The sequence below is a fragment of the Balaenoptera musculus genome, chromosome 18, assembly GCF_009873245.2.
Source record: "Balaenoptera musculus isolate JJ_BM4_2016_0621 chromosome 18, mBalMus1.pri.v3, whole genome shotgun sequence".
Taxonomy (NCBI): Eukaryota; Metazoa; Chordata; class Mammalia; order Artiodactyla; family Balaenopteridae; genus Balaenoptera; species Balaenoptera musculus.
The window spans coordinates 77,748,015-77,764,579 of record NC_045802.1 but is presented as its reverse complement, the minus strand read 5'-3'; the positions used below and the strand labels follow the sequence as shown (position 1 = coordinate 77,764,579).

The following is a 16,565-nucleotide window of genomic DNA, read 5'->3' as shown; positions in this document are numbered from 1 at the left end:
AGGCTCACGGTGGGAGCCAGAGCCCAGGTGTGCCTGACCCGGGGAGCAGGTGGCCGAGGCCTAGAGGGTCAAGGTCACTCGAGGTCATGGACGGATGGGACGAGGAACAGGGAGAACCAGGGAGGGGAGGGCAAGCCACGTGGGAGGGGGACGGGTCAGAGCCTGTGGGGTGGAGCCGCGGGAGTGACCCGGCCCTGGTGGATGGCGCAGAGCACGCTGGTGCCAGATGAAGCGGCTTTGGCTCCTCCTCGTGACCACGCGACCAAGCCTCCCAGGGCCTCGGTTTCCTCTTCTGAAACCAAGGTGATGACACACACGCACAGGCACGTGACTGTCGTGTGGCTGATGCCCAGTAAACGGCGCCCACGTCCGGAGACTTGGAAGGTCAGGGTGGGCGTCCGGTAGCTCCCGAGGCTGCACTGCCGCCCGCTGCGCACAACTCACCCGTCTGGAGCGTACGCTGCAGTGGCGCTCGGTGTCCACGGTCTGCGTTCCCCAGCACGGCGCCCTCGCAGCCTAGGAAAAGCCCCCGTGTGGTACGCAGCAGCTCCGCTCCCCACCGCTCCCGGTGACCACTAGCCCACCCCGCGTCCGGGGACTCGTGCCTCTGGACGCGTCCCGTCAGTGGAATCACACGACGCGTGGCCTTTGAGTCTGGCTTCTCCCACTTGACGTGTTCAAGATACACCCGCGTGACAGTGTGTGCCAGAGCCCCACTCCTTCCAAGGCTGAAGGAAGTCCACCACACGGACAGACGTTTCGTTGATCCATTTCTCTGTTGACGGACGTCTGGGCTGTTCCACGTTTTTGGCTGTTATGTGGAATGCAGCTGTGGACCTTCACGTAGGAGTTTTGTGTGCACGTGTTTCCATCTCCCTTGGACACACTCCTGGGCGTGGCCTGGCTGGGTCAGGTGGTGACTCAAGGCTAACCTTCTGAGGAATGGCCAGACTGTCTTCAGAGCGGCCGCCCCAGTCGCCGTCCCCACCAGGAGTGTAGGCACCTGGGTCCCCTCCTGGGGACTTCAGACTTCAGATCACCTTGAAGAGGGTTCAAGTGTATTTATCAACGAGCTTCCAGGAAGTGGTGGAGACGGTCACATGTGGCCATGTGAAGGCTGGGTCAGCACAAGAGGCTGAGAAAGCCCAGGGTTGGGGGTGCGGGGTCATGTCGGGCCCCCCTGGGGCGAGGCCAGATGGGATCTGAGGTTTCAAAGGATTGACTCAGGTGGAGACAAGGGAGCACTGTGGGGACTGCCCTGGGGCTCAGGAGGTCACAGCGGTGCTGGTAGGACCCAAAGAAGAGAAAGAAACCCACTGCCCGGGGACCCCAGGACAACGCGATGCTACTTCCGCCACCGGGCGGCTATAACCCGAGAGCCGAGCATGCTGTATGGGGAGACCCTGGGGGCATCTCGGGGTGGTGGCCGGTGCCTGGGCTGCCCATGACCTGCCGTCCACTTCCCTGACCGGCCAGGCCTGCGGAGGATGGAGGCTTCACGGGCCACAGGGGGAGCTCCAGCGTGACCTGGGCTAAGGTCTCCCTTTACCAGCCGAGCCCTGTTCTCCTGTGATACAGTTTTAGCTAGAAAGCAAGATGCTTGCTGTCCTGGACCGAGTGGTGTTCCCTTGGGAACCGTGGGAGCTGCCCTGGCTTTTCTAGAACAGGAGAAGCTCTGCTGGGACCCACTGCAGCCTCTGGGGACCCTGCGCGACTCCCCTCCCTGGTTATCGTCAGGGTGGGGTTTAGCTGAGAACCTGCGGCCACACTCAGGCCGGCTTCTGGGAGGGCAGGTACCCCACCCAGGCTGGAGGCGGGGACCGGCCAGCACCTGTGACGGGCTGAGTCGTGTCCCCCCCAGGAGATGCGTTCAAGTCCTGACCCGAGTACCTGTGAACGTGACGCCGTTTGAAGCTGGGTCTTTGTGGATGTCACTGGGCTAAGATGAGGTCATTGCCATGGCCCTAATCCAAAATGACTGGTGTCCCACCAAGGAGAGAAAACAGACACACAGGGAGAAGGGCACCGAGAAGACACAGACGGCCACGTGCCAACAGAGGCAGAGCCGGGCACCTCTGGGACGGGCATCACGGGGGCTGGAAGGGGCCTCCCCCAGCGCCTCCAGAGGGACCCAGGCCCCCCGATAGGCGGGCTCCAGACTTTGGGCCTCAGGACCGTGAGAGAATCAGCCTCTGCTGTCAGGACCCACCAGCTCATTGTACCTGTCACAGCAGCCTCGGGAAACCAGCACCTGTGTCATCAGTCTTGCTGGGACAATAGCCAGAGAAGGAAGCCTCCAAACCCTAACACACACCTAACGCGGCTCTTAGGGGACCAAACAAACCCAAGGGCGGTGGCTTAAAGGTGGGTGGGCCTGGGTCGGGCACCGCGGGCCACGCCGCCCAGGGCTGGAGCCCCACGGCCCCGCCACGTGCTCGGCCTCACGGCCAGGACAGAATCTGAGCGGATTCCTCAGCGCTCACTCCTGCAGGGGTGCCGCGTGCAGGGGCGGCGCCACTTCCCGCCTCCTTCCAGTTAAGCGCCAACCACTTCCCTTTACAAGTAAAATCGAGTTCGTCAAATACCGCATCTAAGGGAGAAATTAGAACGGCGCAACTTCAGCCCCCGCGGAGCCCAGGTGATCAGCATCCAGCCGTGTGTTAGGAAAAGGCAGCCTCGCGTGACCCGCACGCAAGTAAACCTCCAAAAGACCTACGCTGTCCCCATCCTGTCCTGTGGGGCAGTTTTCAGACTGTCCAGCGCCTCCCCCTCCCTCTGGTGGATTTCCAGAAAACACTGGAAACTCCTGGCACCTTCCAACCCAGAAATGAGAGAGGACCATCCTACAGTGATGTAACGTGCAGCCCCTTCACAGGAAGCACTCGGCAAACTGCTGGCGTGTGACCCGCAGAGCAGCAGGTGACGGCCACACGCCTGAATCCTGGGGAGTAATGGTCACCTGTTACTTCTACACGGGCTTCAATTTTCTGCAATAAAAAGTCAGACGCCACGCAAGCAGCAGCGGCCAAGCGAAGGGCCTCGTCCAGGACCGGGAGGCCGGGGGGCCGGGGGCACTGGCGGGCTGGCGTGGCTCCTCCCGGGATGGAAGGCGAGCGGCCCGCGTGCCCGCTGCCCTGCCCGCCCCCGTCCTCCCCCAGCCAGCGTGGTGGCTCCCTGGGCCCCGGGGAGCAGGGCGGGGGGCAGTCCCATCCACGGTGCCCTGGGAACCTCTGCTGGAGAGGAACCTTGGCGGTGGGGACGGCAGACCGCAGGCTGGGTTTACTTGCTTTCTAACTACCGCCAGATAAAGGAGAAATTCGGTGACGGGTAGACTGGGGACAAAACGGGCGTCACGGGGGCGGGTGGGGAAACGCCGGCACCGCCTCCTCCCCCGGTGGCGAGTTCATCGTGGAGCCCGTGGCGTCGATGTGAACGTGTCAGGACATTTCAGGCAGCACTTAAACCTCCCTCCCTCCCTTTCGTGAGGAACTGGAACCGTGAAGCTGGGAAGGACATCACGTCTAACACTCCCCCTAGGAACTTGGCCAGCTCTGTCGAAACGTTAGAGCTCAGAGGAGGTTTCTAGGCCCCGTCACGGGGCTGCAGGTCCTGAGGGGGAGGCGCCAGCTCGCAGCTGCAGGGGCCTGCGGTCTGTCCTCACCAGCCTGCAGGCCAGCCGTCTGGAGGGCCGGGGCCTGACCAGAGGACCCTGAGGACCGCGCACACACAGGGACAGACAGACAGACTGGGTTGTCTACCAAGACACACGTCCACTGCTCGTCTCCCTGAGATCCGACCGAAACGTGACAAACCCTGGTTCCCGAGTTACCCGAACGTTCCCTTAAGCCACGGTGACTGTGACAACCGTGCCACCAGCTCCGTCCTCAGGTCGAGGGTGGAAGCGCTGGGGGAGGAGAAGCACCGGGAACCCTCTGCCCCGCCTCGCCCGCCTGGCTTCTCCCCTGAACACGGGTTTCTGGCCTCCTTAAACGGCGTGGCGTGTAGGGCGAAGGGCAAGGCTGCATCAGAGGCCACTTCCATTTGCCACGCGACACTCTAGAAGGACCCACAGAACCCAGAGAGCGGCGCTCAGCTCGGTTTACCGGGACTCCGGCACGGGAGCCGTCGGTCCACGGACGGCAGGCGAAGCGGAGGCCGCGCCTGGCAGCCTTTCCTTCCACTTCCTGCCCCCAAACTTTGTTTTCTATTTTCATTTATCGTCCAGTGTTCCCAAACCCTAGATTTTAAAGGCAAATGTGGTATTTCCCAGTGCCAAAAATTCAAACCAGAATTTTAAGGTATAAAAAAAAATCAAAAGAAAGTGTAAAGGTTAACACACACACGAAAAAAACACATCACAGATAAAGTGACACGTCTGTAACATAAGAAAAATAGTTTAATAATTACAACAATGTAGCATGAGTAGTCAAGGCCAGGACACCGCCTGTGGCATTTCGTGAAGTGTCCCCACAGCTGTGAACGGGGACTCCGCATGTCCGAGAAATGAGGACGGGGCCGGGGGGGCATCGGGAGTCCACAGGGGAGGCGCACGCGGGCCGGCACGTCCCACCGCAGAGCGCCTCCCAGGGCCGCGCACGCCTCCAAGCGCTTCCCGTCCCAGGCGAGGCAATGGCTTCGTCTCCTCATCCACAAAAGGTGGGAGCAGAGGTGACTCCAGCAGGCAGGGGGCCCCTTCCTGACGTCCCCATCCACCTCCCAGCCCCTCAGAAGGTCACACGGAGAAACGGGTGCAGTCCATTTACGACGGGGCAGGTTTTTAGAAAGAGCTGCTCAGACGCATGCTCTCTGCTCCCTCAAAAGCTTAGTCAAACCTTGGATCCACGGGAAGAAAAGGTAATGCATTACACAAGCATGTCAACGGTCACCCCTTCAGGAGAAGGGGTGCTAAAATCAATAGGTAAGGCAGGTTCTGCAAGAGCCCCGTCCCAGGGTGCTGGCGGCAACAATGCCGTCACAAAGTGCTGGAGAGAGATCAGGTGATGAAGTGGTTCCTGAGTTAGAATTTGCTCGAGACGGCAAACTTCAGTACACTCGAACTGGATTGTTTCCCACTGCAATGTCTTACGCATCCTCAAAAGATACTACTGTAAAGACAGGGCTTCCCAAAAATCCCCGAAGACCACCTCTTCTGGCCCCGGCACTAATGAACACAACGCTAAGTACAGGAAGTCGGCAATTCTCGTAACAAGGTCGAGCGTGGGCAGGTCAACGTCGGGCCCCAGGCACAGCCGCTGAGCAGGTAACGGCCGAGCCGGGGAGCCCGCGAGTGAGGCCGTGGGCCGAGGACCACAAGGACCGAGCCGCCCAGCTCGGGGACATCAGACAGTCCGACGCAGTGAGAGGGCGCAGCTCACAGAGTCACACCTGGTGCCACGTGGGCACTTCTGAGACGTCTCCGACGCAGTGTGCTGGGATTCTGGTGTTTAAAGACACGACACTTGTTCTCTGCAGAAGATTATCTCACTTTAAAAACGGCCTCTTCAGAAGGGCAGGGGGCAGAGCACAGGAACCAGCTGGGCCCGAGGCCGGGCTTCCTGCCCGCCCGGGGCTGCAGAGAGGACAGGCTTCCTCCTCTGTGCCCCCTGCTGTCTGGACGCGGGGGTGGAGGTGGGGCGGGGGTGGAGGTGGGGCGGGGGGTGGAGGTGGGGCGGGGGTGGAGGTGGGGCGGGGGTGGAGGGGGGGCGGGGGGTGGGTGGGAGGGGGTGGAGTGGGGCGGGGGGTGGAGGTGGGGCGGGGGTGGAGGTGGGGCGGGGGTGGAGGTGGGGCGGGGGGTGGAGGTGGGGCGGGGGTGGAGGTGGGGCGGGGGTGGAGGTGGGGCGGGGGTGGAGGTGGGGCGGGGGTGGAGGTGGGGCAGGGGGTGGGGCACATTTCAGCTCCCACTCCTTAGGGGAATCTCAGGCGTATATTGCTTCATTCTTGCTGAAACAGTGGAAACACTGCCTTTTCAGCGAGCACGGAAGGCCTGCCTGTTCTGCCTGTTGCACCCAACGGGAGAGCAGGTCTCGGGGTCAGACCGGCCTCACACAGAAACCCCACCCGCGGGACGGCTCACCCTCGCGGGCTGCGGCGACGTGTAATAAATAACACACTTTATTTACAGGCTCTAGTGAGCTTGCTCTCTCGGGGGAGGACAAAACAGTGCGCCTGGCCAAGGTATTAAACCAGCCTACACGTCAGGCCCCCCCAGCGGGCCGGACACCCTCCAACGCTCAGGTGTTCACAAGAAGCGGACGCGTGCACACCTGTCGCTGGACACAGTGGCGGCAGACGCGATTTCTTGTGTTCGGGGCTGAGGCCCAGACCCCCGAGTTCAGCCAGAGTGCCGCACGCCAGTGACTGCGGTACTGCTTTACCAGGAGACTCTCCAGCGGGATGAAGGTGTCTCTGCAGGTACGAACAAGGTGAGTTGTCTAGGCAGACTGCAGTGGGAGGCGTTTTCGGAGCACTGCGGTGGCGGAGAACAGAGCAGGCATCTCCCAGGAACACCTGTGCGCTCCCCAGACTCTGCTTCCCACGAGTGCGTGAGCACGCGTCCCAGTGCGCGGGACCAGAGAGGTTAGTGGAGGGGGACTGTAGCACAGCCATCAGCCCCGACACGACAACCACGGATACGCTTTCAAAACCGAGCCATTTACAGGCAGCGTATATGTAACATTTATATATATTCAATCAAAGCCTGAAAGACCAGACGCAGTCACTGCACTTATTGCAAAATGAGGTACTGAGATGTTGAGAGGAAGGTAGCACAGTCCGGCCTCGGCGTCTATACCTCACGCTGGTTCTTCAGGAACGCCACGGCCGTGATCAGCTGCAGCTTTTCTACGCACAGAAGGCAAGAGGACTTCCGTGCAGCCCTGCTCTGCGGTCCTGAGAGTCACTCGGTTGTGGTCACGGGGCTCCAGCTTGGTCTCGTAACCAGTCTTCGAGAAAGAACCCAGGACGTTCCTTAGAGGTTGGTCTCATCCCAAGCGGGATCGTTCATGTTCTTTAGAACCTTCCTCACCAGCTTTTCCAGGTCTTTGCGGGCTCTCTGCTCCTCCTCCAGAGATTTCTTCATCTTCTTGTTATCCTGTAAGTGAAGCAGACCACCGGCTATTAACCGCCTTCGGTGCTGAAGCGGACCCCCTCCCCCAGGAGACTTGGGGCCTCACTGGAAGAAATCCTGGGCTGGGACCGCCCTGCGCCGCGGCCAGGGGTGCAGTGACCGGGACCCCCCAGTGTCTGACGGACGCACAGCTGCTCCTGGGCACCAAGACAAATCACAGACGGAGCAGGCCTAGGGCCCCCACTTATAACTGGGAACAAGAGAATAAGCGAACGGCTGAAAAGAACAAAAGGCACACCTCACGTCCCTCCTACTCCTTCCGCGTCTGCGATGACCCATCTACAGGGTTCTATGAGAAGGAGGGCAACAGAGACCGAGTGAGTCAGGGCCCGTCACTCCCCGCACACACAGACGTATGCCGCTGCTGAGAGCCAGGAGGCCCCCCGAACGGGGAAGAGGAAGCATGTGGACGGCCGAGGGCAGCTCTGAGCACGTGGCTGGTGCCCCCGCCGCCTGCCCAGCCCAGGCCACGCTGTCCTCAGGCTTCTCCTCGGCCTCCCCTCCTCAGACACCAAAGCCACTGATACAAACAAATAACGCACAAACGCACAAAGTATGCTTGGCTAGTTAGCCAAGTTTAACTGACGTTCTGATGTGGCTTCTCAAGAACAAGGACCATGTGTTGCACCAGAAAGTGGCAGAGGACGGTCACAGTGGGGACCTACCAAACTGTTTAACTAGATGGAATTTTAGATCTCCTGCCTGATTATTCCAGCAGAATCTGGGATGGTTTATGATGTCAAAAACAGTGCAGTGGAAAGAAAGCCACTTTAAAGATTCACTTCCTGGTCTATCACATTTACGGAAGACCAGCTGTTGTCCTGCTTCTGAAATCTCAATACTGAGAGTCAGGCTCTCTTTTCCGCATTACTGCGCTTACGGACAGCTGGCTTCACTTCTAACGCCACGTTTTCCTCTCTTCCCCCATTAAAAGGAAGATTAATGACGGACGACGACCCACCTGTCGTAACTCCTGGACTTCATCCTTCAGTGCATACACGGTGTCGACGAGACTCCTAGACAGAAGAGAAGGCGCCCTGAACAAGGACCGGGTCAGAGGGGACGCCCGGAGCCTCCCCGGACGCACATGCTGCCCACCTGCCCGGCACGCCCAGGCCCTCGGTCCGGGGAGGCCCACTTCTGTGCACAGGGGCGCGGACCCCAGCCAGGAAGTCCACACCCCGGCCCTCCTGGAACCATCCTGAAGCCGGGGCTCCCCCTCCCCCGACAGCCCCCTTCCCCCGCCCGCTTTAAAGCACTGGAATACAGCTTACTTTTCTTCTATCACTGTCTGACCGTTACTTTTAGTTTCTTCAACTATAATTTTCTCTTCTTCTGGAAGCAAAACTTGTGGCGCAGATTCTTTGCGTGAACCTATCATCATTTAAAACAAAACAGAACACCCTCAGGTAAATGCCATGGCAGAACTAAAAAAAGAACTTGACTATACAACACTACTTAATTATTAATATTAAATTCCAGGTGTTAATTCCAGTATGTTAAAAAATACATTTTCTAGATAAAACAGGGAAGGGCAACTTTTAAAAAAAACCCCTCTACCTCTGTGTACTGAACCCAGCCTTCTTCACGCCTAAAGCATGACACAGGAAAGGCAACATTAGCTTTTTTTGCAATTTATTAAGCTTCAGTTTCTTAATCTGGACTATGGATCTTTTAAACCCTGAAACTTTCAACAGAAGGTTCTGACCATATTGCCCTGGATATTTTGGAGGAAATATTCGAACTTTTTAGGGATATTCGTATCAACCAAATTTTGTGCCATTTTATTCCAGGAATTTTACAAAGACCCATCGGATCATGCAGTAGACATATACCCACTGTTTATCAAGTCAATGAACTGGCCCTTATGACACGTAACTCCACAGCAACAGCTACCGATGTTACAGCACATGGTTAAGAAAAGTGCAGTTTATTACTTGGTTCTCTTATGAAAACTTTATTTACATTCCCTGGCATATAAACGTTTTTCCAAAAGGAAGTAAACTGTTTACAATATCAGAGGAATGTTTATGTCATTTAACCAAGATCCAGCACAAAAGCTTACCCAGGACAGTGGCCTGATAAACATTTACTGCAAAATAAGTACTTCAGAAATTAACTGGGAAACCCAAACGTTTTGAAAGGTGAAAAACGAGAATCCAATCTTATTTAAGGGTGCAAGGAAGAAAATAAACTTTTTAAAAGGTTATACTATACAGCACTAACATATATCATTTATATTTTTGTAAAATTACATCAGATGCACATTCGAGGAAGGACAGAACCCACCACAGACCCACTGCGACTGGCGTTGTGATAAACGCAGCTTCTCTCCGTTAAAATACACGTGACGTTGGCTATATGCTCATTAATCACAGAGATGGCGGTTCAGCTTGCTTGATCTTGCTTTTTTTCTGCTTTACCCTTAGTTTGCCCTCCCAAAGGTCTGTCACATTGTAAGATGGCACTTGTGCATCCTCACGTCGTGGGGACATTCCGTATAACACACGTTTTCAGGACAGGACTTAATGGTTTCACCGGTGTTCTACTGCAAGCTTACACTCCCCTGAACAGAACAGAGCTGATGATGACTGTCAAAGCCTGATGACAAGAGACTCATTCGATGCTCCTGACGTCCAGAGAGCACGTCCGTCACCCCCAGGGCAGCCCATGACATGGAGAGGAGGACCGCTGTTTACCGGCCCCAGGGGACTTCCCACATGCCCCCTGCATCTGCAGGGCCCAGCTCCATCCCCGCCCCACAGGCTGGGAAGGCTGCTTGGACGCCGACCTCCCTCCTCCTTTGCTGTCTCAGGCAGAGGAAGCTTCAGCTCTGGGAGGGCAAGGACAACTCCACGTCACACAGTACGAACTTCTAGACAGATAAATAGGTACCTTACACCAGTAAAGGAAGGGCTTTATGCGTCCTGAGCAGAACTTCCGTATTATAATCATAAGCAGTACTTAGAATTCGGTCACAAGCCGTAGCGAGCTGGCGTATCGGAGCATATCTGTACTTAAGTTTGTCGACTACTCTTTCAAAGACGACCCTCCGCTAGTGCCTTCGTGTTCACACCGAGGTGCCGGCCCTGCAGCTGCAGCTGTGGCTGGTGCCCGGCTCACACCGCGCCCAGCACAGTGACCCGCGCGGCCGGGGGGTGACTTCTCAGACAGAAGGCGACGTCTCTCACGACATGGGCCCACAGAGGGACACACCCTGAAAGCCTTCGTCACGCTGACAGCCATCGGCTGCTCCGGGGCCTCCGTGCGGGGCTGCGGGCACGGCGTCTCCCAGGCCTTTCTCAGTACACGGGAGGTGCTTCCGGGACGTCTGGGCCACGTGGGAAACTGCTGCTTAAGAAGGAAACGCGCACGTGAAACACACGACGGAGGAAGCAGAGGGACGCTGCCAGGTTAGGAATTCTGAAGGTCGAGAAATTCCTGTGCTTCCAACACCAACGCAAATGCTACCCATGTTTTTATCGGGAAAAGTGAACTCAGGTTATTTTCCTTAAAAACAGACAAGGATTCCTAAAGATTCAGAGGTGTGGACCACACGGACGGACCGTGGAGGGCCCCACTTAGTTTTCCCTGTAAAGAGAAGCAGGCAGGTGACGTCAGACCACTTAGCTCCTGAGGGTTCCTGCTGTTTACCTGCTTTGCGCCCAGACGTCGCTGTGTTACAGCCAGACCAAGAGCTACCCGTGGTGTATCTGTCACGTTCAGTTCATAATACAACATTTCTTGACGTGAACTAGCCAATGAGACAACAGGTTGGAAATGTTTTCTTACGTAACAGTGCTTTAGGAAGACTAAATTCCATGTATCTCAATTACTTTTGCATCTTCTAGCTTCCTAGGCAACCTATTTACGTTACGTGTTTGCAGCAGTAAATTCTTCAAATAACACATAAAATAGAATCACGAGGGACGTCCACTCTGTGAAGCGCGGGTCGGAGCACAGCGGGCTGTCGTGCGCAGGGGCCGGGGCTGCAGGGACTCACTCTCACGGGTCTGTGGGTCTCGATAAACTCAGGCCTGTCACCGATCCGCGGAGCCTCGATTCCACCACCCGTAAGAGAGAACAACAAAACCAACCACCTCTGCAGAGCTGTTCTGGGGATTAATTTAAAAGTTGTATCTTATAGATATCTTTTACCAGATGAATGCGTAAATATAAAAGTCTTACACTCCACTATGCGATGTGACTGAATCAGGGGAACTAATAAACGTGTGGGAACTGGTTCAAGAGCTGCACAAGCAAGAAAGACGTTGTTCTTATTTTTGCCAATACACTTAAAGCACACAAGGAGGCGACAAATGTAAGTATGAGAATGTTACGTTACAGACAGGATGTACTAACTGCTGGGTTCCTGAAACGTGCCACGGTGAAAAATGTCATTTATGGATTTGATGGTGAGCCAGGAGGCTTGTAAAGGAAGATTATTTATCAGCCTGAATAGAAATCCATGGGCTTCCTAGTTTCAACATAACATATTTTTGTAAAACGACTGAAAAAAATTGATAGTCTTTCAGTAAAACAACAAAGGAATGTTCTCCAGCCAGGTTTATAAGTAAGTTGACTATTTCTATAAGAACAAAGTTCTAGAGAGTAGGTAGATTTAACAAGCTCTCTCAAAGATCATTTTAGTATTTTTAAAGGTACCACAGCACATTTTCTCTGAATTGGCTAGGTTGGAAAAACCATTTAACAGCAGAATTACCAGAGACTGCTCTCTCACTTTCTTTAAAACCCTCTAAAAGGGGCCGAGACACAGGTGAGTGTGCTCACGGATGCTCCAGCACACTCGAAACCCTGTACTAAACACAAAGCTCTGTGCTTCCAAGAGATAACTGGGATTCTGCAACATGTAATTCTGGAAAACTCTGAATGCTGTAGCCACTTCCTGGAGATTCACAGTGCGCATTTAGCACACTTAAGGTTTTCAGTAAAAATACCCATTTAACTTGAATTCAGCATTTCCTAAATTTGTCTGAGTGCTGAACTTTCTTCCCCCCCATCATCAATATTAACATTTTGCAGTTTTCTGGTTAACAGTTTGAGGAGTGGACTGGACTGTAATCCCGCCTGTGTCTATGAATACACACACACGTGCGCGCGCGCGCACACACACACACACACACACACACACACACACACGAGTGCTGGTTGGCTTTGTTGTTGTTCAGGATGGGGGTGAATACAATGAAATAATAATCATTAGCGCCAACCCAGCCGCCAACGCCCACTGACAAGGATGCGGCAGTTCCACACTGCCGCCAGAAGGGGCTGCTCTGTGCCCTCAGCTGGAGATGGTGCAGGTGCTGGGGGCCATGAGCTCACTCAGATGTGTGACCCAGAAGCTGGAGACACGCTCAGAACCCTGTTCCCTAAAACAGTCACAGGTCCCCAGAGGACCGTGGACCTTAGGTTGAGAAACACAGATGGATGCAGCACTCCCACCTCCCGGACAGAGGACCTGCCCAGGCAGCAAGGAGAGGACCTCAACGCAGGGTGCCGTCGTGGTGGTCAGACTGCCACCTGGTGCCTCATCAGATGGCCTGCGGCTCTCAAACCCAGGGCGCATGTGGTGCGTCTGCCCCCGCGAGGGGGCTGGCCTGCACTGAGAGCCTAAAAACAGGGTAGGTCTGTCAGAAGAGAACATCTGCTTATCTAGCCAGCGGTGCAGCACATTTGTAGCAAAATTCACATGACTTCTTAAATTCTTAATCTTTCTAAAATCTGCATCTAATTATACTCAACAGAAACTGAAGTAACTTTCAGAATGAAACAAAATGTTACATTTAAAAAAAAATCTACTTAGTAAAATCTCTCTGAAAGGCCACTTTGTTATTTATGGCTATGATAAGCTTCTAATTCATTTTTCTTAAAAATCAAAAACAAAAACACGAGGACCCTCTTTAGAGAGTGATGTGCCTTTGTTTATCGTTTGCACCTTGTCCTGGACCCATACCTGCCACAGGTACTTGTTTTCCTTTTGTTCTGCTTTTCCTAGTCAGCTGGACATGCACTTTACCAAACAAAAATTAAAAACTGACCTCAGTCTCGGTAAGAAACATTCAAGTCGGGGCTTTTTTCCGTTTATGCACACGTCCCCACCTCCATCAAAAAAGAGAGAACTCTTCTTTCTGAAGACAAACGTCCCAGTGATTGAAAACTTGTTTTAAAAAAAATTCGAGGGAAACAGATGAAATAAAAATATACAAAGAGTCACCTTGCATCGTCCAGAACACACGTAACCTAAGAAAGCGCAAGCTTTGCCATCAAGGCAGATAAAAGGTGTTCTACTGCCGGGCCTTCCTGTGGAAGAGGTTACGTTCAAACAGCAAGCGTTAAACTGCAAACTCTGCTACTCCCTCCGCCCCACATAACAAATATTAAAAGCCACAGGCTAGCAAATGCAAAATTTATTTCAACTGTACATAACAGATGTCTTTTTTTTTAATAAATAAAACAAACACTTCATTGCCATATGCAACCACAAACAATATGCATACTGTACAGTACAATGCAACATTCAGGTATACATCCCACTGAGTCTCAAACGGCAGTCACCCAATGAAAATGGCTTTCCCGTTCACAAATAAAAAGCACAATATATAGATTTTTTTCAATGTCTTATACCACTATATACAAATCACTGTGTTTTCGCAATTTTATGCAAAACACATAATTAATATAGCTTATATACTTGTGGCAAGTGTCAATTCAATGGGAACACCGTTTAGGCCATTTGCAAAAGCGCCTGGTAATGGCTTAAACCTACCTTCTAGTTCAGATTCTTCACCCTTTCATTATAATACTAACTGTACACATAGATATTACAGAATTGCATAAATGTAAGGTACTATTTCAGCGCGACTAAAGTTCCACAGAAGTAGAAACACTGGCCTTGGGATGCCACATCACTACTGCCACATGAGAACTGTTTTCAAGCCAGTGGCACTAATACTTCCAACCAGGTCACAAGAGCTAATGGTGCCAGACATCAGAACAAATCCAAACAAACAAACAGCCAGGTTGTTATTCTGCAGTGGTCTTAGCATCAACAAAAAAATCATCGTCAAAATGGCTTTAACTGGCACAAAAAGGAACGATGAGAAAATGTCAAAACTTTGGTGTATAGAATATCAACGAAAATGTCTCATCAGGACAACCCAAATGACACTTGGTGTTAAAGAGAAACCCAAGTGCAGCAGCTGTGGTGCACACAACACGTGACACGACAACCCAAACTCACTAAGGCATGGTCGAGGCGTGTAAGCCAACACATGTTATCACAGTCTCCAAGCAAACAAAAGACCCTCTACTGTGAGTATCAGAAAAGCTGCAATGTGTTACTTGATGTGATATAAAGTAAAACAAGACGCTTCTAAATTCATCACAGGATATTAAGTATGTGAACCTTGGAGTGATCATATTTCTCCCACAGTCCCATTTGCTATTTGGCTGAATGTACAGAAACCCCTCTCTACCACGGGTGAATACCGGGCTCCGACTAATATTAAAAGATTGCTCCTCAACTTTCTTATTCATACTAATTGATAGAAAAATATGAAACCTCCAGATGGCATAAGCAGTTCACTAGCTACTTGGGAACAGACAGACGCTTGGATTTCCTGGTTTTCCTAAGCACCTCCCCGCACGCAGCTCTGAGGGTGGCGGCTCCCTAAACAATGGGGGGGCCCTCCTGCCGGGAGGGATCGAGGGCGCCTCGGGCTGTGAGCAGGGGGACCGGCTCCCCGACACCGGGCGGAGCACAGCAGAGCCGCTCTGTGCGAACAAGGTCAGAACACTGAACGCATGGTTTTGGCGGGGGAGGTGTGGCGGGAGCAGAGGGTCACAGCCACCCTGAAGGGAGGAGAAAAGGTTACGCCCGGTTATCACGGCGTCTCATTTTCTGAAGCTGCTTTCAAGGAGTCCTTAACACACAGCCTCCGGTCCCACTTGCACACCAAGCCAGGCACGCGCGGGAGGGACCCCGCTCTCCTCCCCAGTGTGGACCGGGTGTGGACCGAGTGCTACCACCGAATGCAACAGGGCACGTTCAGTTCTTTATGAAGCAGAAATCGGTCTGAGGGAGGGCAGTGAGGTCTCCTTACAACCACTCCCAGGGAAGCGGGGGAGTCCCTCCAAATCTGAGACGTTCTTGCAAGTGAGTTACATGGCAACTCAGCACGTTTTCGGGCGACTTGCAACCGCAACCCCGTTACGATCAAGAGTGAGGGTGACGTTCCACCAGGTGCCGCCAGGGGAGTCTCGCGGCAGCTGCTGCTGAGAAGGGGCAACGCGCCCGTCACGGGCAGCGAGCTCGGATGTGGGTGCCGGGGGCACCGCCCGCTGGGGTCGGCACACCGACCGCCCCGACACAGCCTGAGCCACGCGCGCGGCGGCACAGGCTCGCCACGTGCCTTTCAAGGGAAACTCCTCCACCTAAGGGAAGTCTGGCGTGGCAGTGCGGGGGGGGCCCGGCCCGCGGGGAAGCGGGGCTGCGGAGCCGGCCGCCTGTGGTGTGCGGACTCGCCCCTCGCGCTCCTGCCGGCCAGGCCCCCCCGCGCCGCCACAACAACAGAGGCTGCTCGCGGCACCCCGGGCCCTGGGGCAGCCTGGCACCCGGCCGTCTGATCTGGACTCGGCGCTCTCGAGGCACGGGTCTTCTTCTCATCTCTCCACAGCTACTGGGTCACCGCGTCCAGTACACACACAAAATTACATCCCTGTACGGAAGGCCAGAGTCTCCTCCGTGTCGCTGGCACTTAGATCACAAACCTGTGTGGTTTCAGTATAAAATACAAAAGTGTTCGTACGGCTGTATCTAAAAAGAAATGAGACAGTTGCTACACTGAGAATAAAAAACCAAACCATTTGGAGACACAAAGCCACCACTGCCCGCTGAGAAAGGACCCTCGGGTGCAGGCTGTGTGGGCACCGTCTCCTTCAACAGTCAGTAACTTGAGTGGATACTCCAAATGGCAATTAAACCGCCACAAAGTACAATGGGAAACATCAGAAACGCTCTCAAAAGTTGTTAAAATATCACATAAAAGAGACAAGAAACAGCAAGAAAACATCTAAGAAAAGCAGGCTGCGGTACAACAAGCATTGTTAAGAAAAGCTCAGAAGTGCATTAGTTCTGGTGAGAGATATATGAGCAACAGCTCTTACGAGATGTAGAACCCATCCTGTAACTATGGGCTGTCCATATACTGTCATAGTCAGAGTCTTCCGAGAGGTCTGAAGGCTCCAAACGAGAAAGGCTGCTGCGACGACCCAGGGAGTCTAGACTTGACTGGTCGTCATCAGCCAAGACGTGATTATGCATCAGGTCAGTGCCTTGCCATGCTAAGACGGGGTGGGGGTGGGAGTGGGACGACAGGGGGTGGGGGGACAGGCACAGGTGGGTGAGCAGGAGGACGGC

The 16,565-nt window shown here is 54.0% G+C and overlaps 1 protein-coding gene across 10 annotated transcripts in view; it reads right to left on the bottom strand.

The window, feature by feature from the left end:
- Positions 1-5,830: 5,830 nt before the first annotated feature.
- The window catches only part of ARHGEF7 (Rho guanine nucleotide exchange factor 7), a 133,619-nt gene continuing 122,884 nt past the window's right edge, over positions 5,831-16,565 (bottom strand). For 4 of the 10 annotated variants that reach the window (XM_036831786.1, XM_036831787.1, XM_036831785.1 and 1 more), the window contains 4 exons: positions 16,313-16,489; positions 8,401-8,500; positions 8,088-8,142; positions 5,869-7,090 (listed from right to left, as the gene is read on the bottom strand). In XM_036831786.1, coding sequence (XP_036687681.1) covers positions 6,968-7,090; positions 8,088-8,142; positions 8,401-8,500; positions 16,313-16,489 — 455 coding nt within the window. In that variant the 3' untranslated portion in view covers positions 5,869-6,967. Of the gene's footprint in view, positions 7,091-8,087; positions 8,143-8,400; positions 8,501-16,312; positions 16,490-16,565 lie in introns of all 10 variants that reach the window. The other 6 variants (XM_036831778.1, XM_036831781.1, XM_036831782.1 and 3 more) reach the window with 5 other exon arrangements.